Raw genomic sequence first — 2,500 nt, forward strand, 5'->3', positions numbered from 1 at the left:
TTGTGGAATGTGGAATAGGCGGAAGAGATTAGCCACCTGTAGACTGACTGAGCTGTACGACCCACCAACGACACCCCGCACTGGTTTAGCACGGTACTTCACACGCGGCGGCTTTCCATCCCCGCACTCCAGCCCCGACGTGTCTAGAGCATTGAGTGACACACGGATGAACTCAAGTGACTGGTTGAGGGCGTACGTGTCCTTAGAGCAGGTGTCCAGGATGTGCACGCCCAGGGTCACGTTGGGCAGGAGGAAAGGGTCTTTGTTGATCAGGTCCACAGCATACAGCATCGCCTCCAGCCGCTGCAGACCACGATCATACACAGCAGTGGAGCAGGGCGTTCCATCACCCTTCTCGTGCACAGGAAACAGCCCCCCCAGCATTAAGTCCCCATCCAGCTGCACCCCCGCCCCCGCCACCCCAGGCACGGCGCCCCCCAGACTCACGGCAGCCACCCACGCCCCCCACGCCGCCCATGTCGTCCACGCCTTCCCTGGCCACCCCGTTCCGCCCATCACGCCACCTCGATCTGTAGGGAGAAACAACACAAGGGTCACTGAGGGAAGAAATGGAGGGAAAAGTGTCTACCTCTCCCCTCTCTTTCCCCTCTCCCTCCCACATCATTAGCCAGCGCCCCTCAAAGAACACCGGCTGAGATAAAAGTGATGAGGGGAAAAAAGTTACAAAATGTCTTAAATAAGGGACGTTAAATACAGAGAGAGAGAGAGAGAGAGAGAGAGAGAGAGAGAGAGAGAGAGAGAGAGAGAGAGAGAGATACTAATAACGACATAAACAAAAGAATGTAGACCTAAATAAACCAGAGAGAGAGAGAGAGAGAGAGAGAGAGAGAGAGAGAGAGAGAGAGAGAGAGAGAGAGAGAGAGAGAGAGAGAGAGAGAGAGAGAGAGAGAGAACACTTGAACACTTGAACACTTTATTATGCCAAACTTTTACAATTTTAAACAACATAAATATATAGGAATGAACGGCAGCCCATGTAAAGCCGAAGCTTTTTAGGCAAAGATACAGATTAGTTATGATACTTTTTAAGAGAAGGAAATGGAGGAAATATACATAATATAGGAATTATGTAAATTTTGCATCCCAAAAACCCAAATCACACCTGCCAATGTGAAATTGGCATACACATCACATGAATCTATTTTACATGTCAGTTTGGCACCTTGGACATTTTGTCAACAATTTGACATAATATTTCAACAATTGATACATTTATACACAAACACAAGTCTGTACATTCATACATATACTACATATACATTAATAGTTAGATATCAAGTATTTCTTAAGATTATTTTTAAAGGAATGTATTGATGGTAAGTTTTTTATATGACTAGGTATAGAGTTCCAAATTTTGGGTCCTGTAAAGGCTAGAGAGTGTTGAAAAGTGTAAGGTTATGTATAGGTATTCTTAGGTTAGTTCTAGTACGGGTAGGGTAGTTAGGTTGTACTACTTGAATGTGTTGATTGTTTGTGGTTTTATACATATGAATTCCAATTTGAAGTTTATTTAAATCAAATAAGTTTAGCAATTGTAGTTCTTTAAAGAGGGGTTTAGTGTGAGCAAAAAATTCAGTGTCCGCTACAATTCTAATTATTTTCTTTTGTATTGTGATTAGTGGCAGTAAATGTGTTGGGTAGGTGTTACACCATATAGGGGTACAGTATTGTAAGTGGGGTAATATATGTGCATTGTACATGATTCTAAGTACATTAATTGGCATAAGTTCTCTTATTTGATAAAATAGTGAAGCAATTCTGGATATTTTTAGTACTAAATTGGAGATATGATTTTTAAAAGTGAGTTTGTCATCAAATGTTACTCCTAATATTGTATGATGGTTGACTCTATTAATGGTATGGTCATTTAGTAACAAGGGCGGTAATGCATTTGTAATTCTATTTGTAAATAGCATATAGTAGGTTTTATTTAGATTGACTGTAAGTCTATTACTAATGCACTATTTCATGAAACATTTTAGTTCTCTACTAGCAATGTGTATTAGATTTTTAGGTTCATTACCAGTAATATATAGCGTGGAATCATCTGCAAATAATAGTTTTGACATCATTACTAAATATTGTTGGCAGGTCATTAATGTAAATAAGAAATAGGATGGGTCCCAGAACACTGCCTTGTGGATCTCCATGAAGGATAACTCGAGGAGTGGATGTTTAATTTTGGAGATTTACAGACTGTGTTCTATTTGTTAAATAGTCTTTAAACCAATTATATACAACCCCCCCCTTATTCCATAGTGATTTAACTTTTGTAATAAAATATTATGATTAACTGTATCGAAGGCCTTGGTGAAATCTATGAAAATACTTAACATTGAATTTTGAGAATCTAAAGTCTTGTATATTTGTTCCGTAAAAGTGTGTAAAGCTGTGAATGTATTTAGTCCCTTGCGAAAACCAAATTGTTCTGGAGTAAATATAGATTTCTTGTATAAGTATCCAATTAAGAAGGTTTTCA

At 39.6% G+C, this 2,500-nt stretch overlaps 1 protein-coding gene across 2 annotated transcripts in view; it reads right to left on the reverse strand.

Annotated features, from left to right (window-relative positions):
- Positions 1–2,500, reverse strand: part of LOC123502668 (metabotropic glutamate receptor-like) — a 112,580-nt gene that overhangs the window by 82,230 nt on the left and 27,850 nt on the right. For both annotated transcript variants that reach the window (XM_045251839.1, XM_045251838.1), the window contains exon 2: positions 1–530. This exon is cut by the window's left edge and continues 341 nt beyond it. In XM_045251839.1, the coding sequence (XP_045107774.1) occupies positions 1–516 (516 nt within the window). In that variant the 5' untranslated portion in view covers positions 517–530. The remainder of the gene's footprint in view (positions 531–2,500) is intronic.

The sequence above is a fragment of the Portunus trituberculatus genome, chromosome 12, assembly GCF_017591435.1.
Source record: "Portunus trituberculatus isolate SZX2019 chromosome 12, ASM1759143v1, whole genome shotgun sequence".
Taxonomy (NCBI): domain Eukaryota; kingdom Metazoa; phylum Arthropoda; class Malacostraca; order Decapoda; family Portunidae; genus Portunus; species Portunus trituberculatus.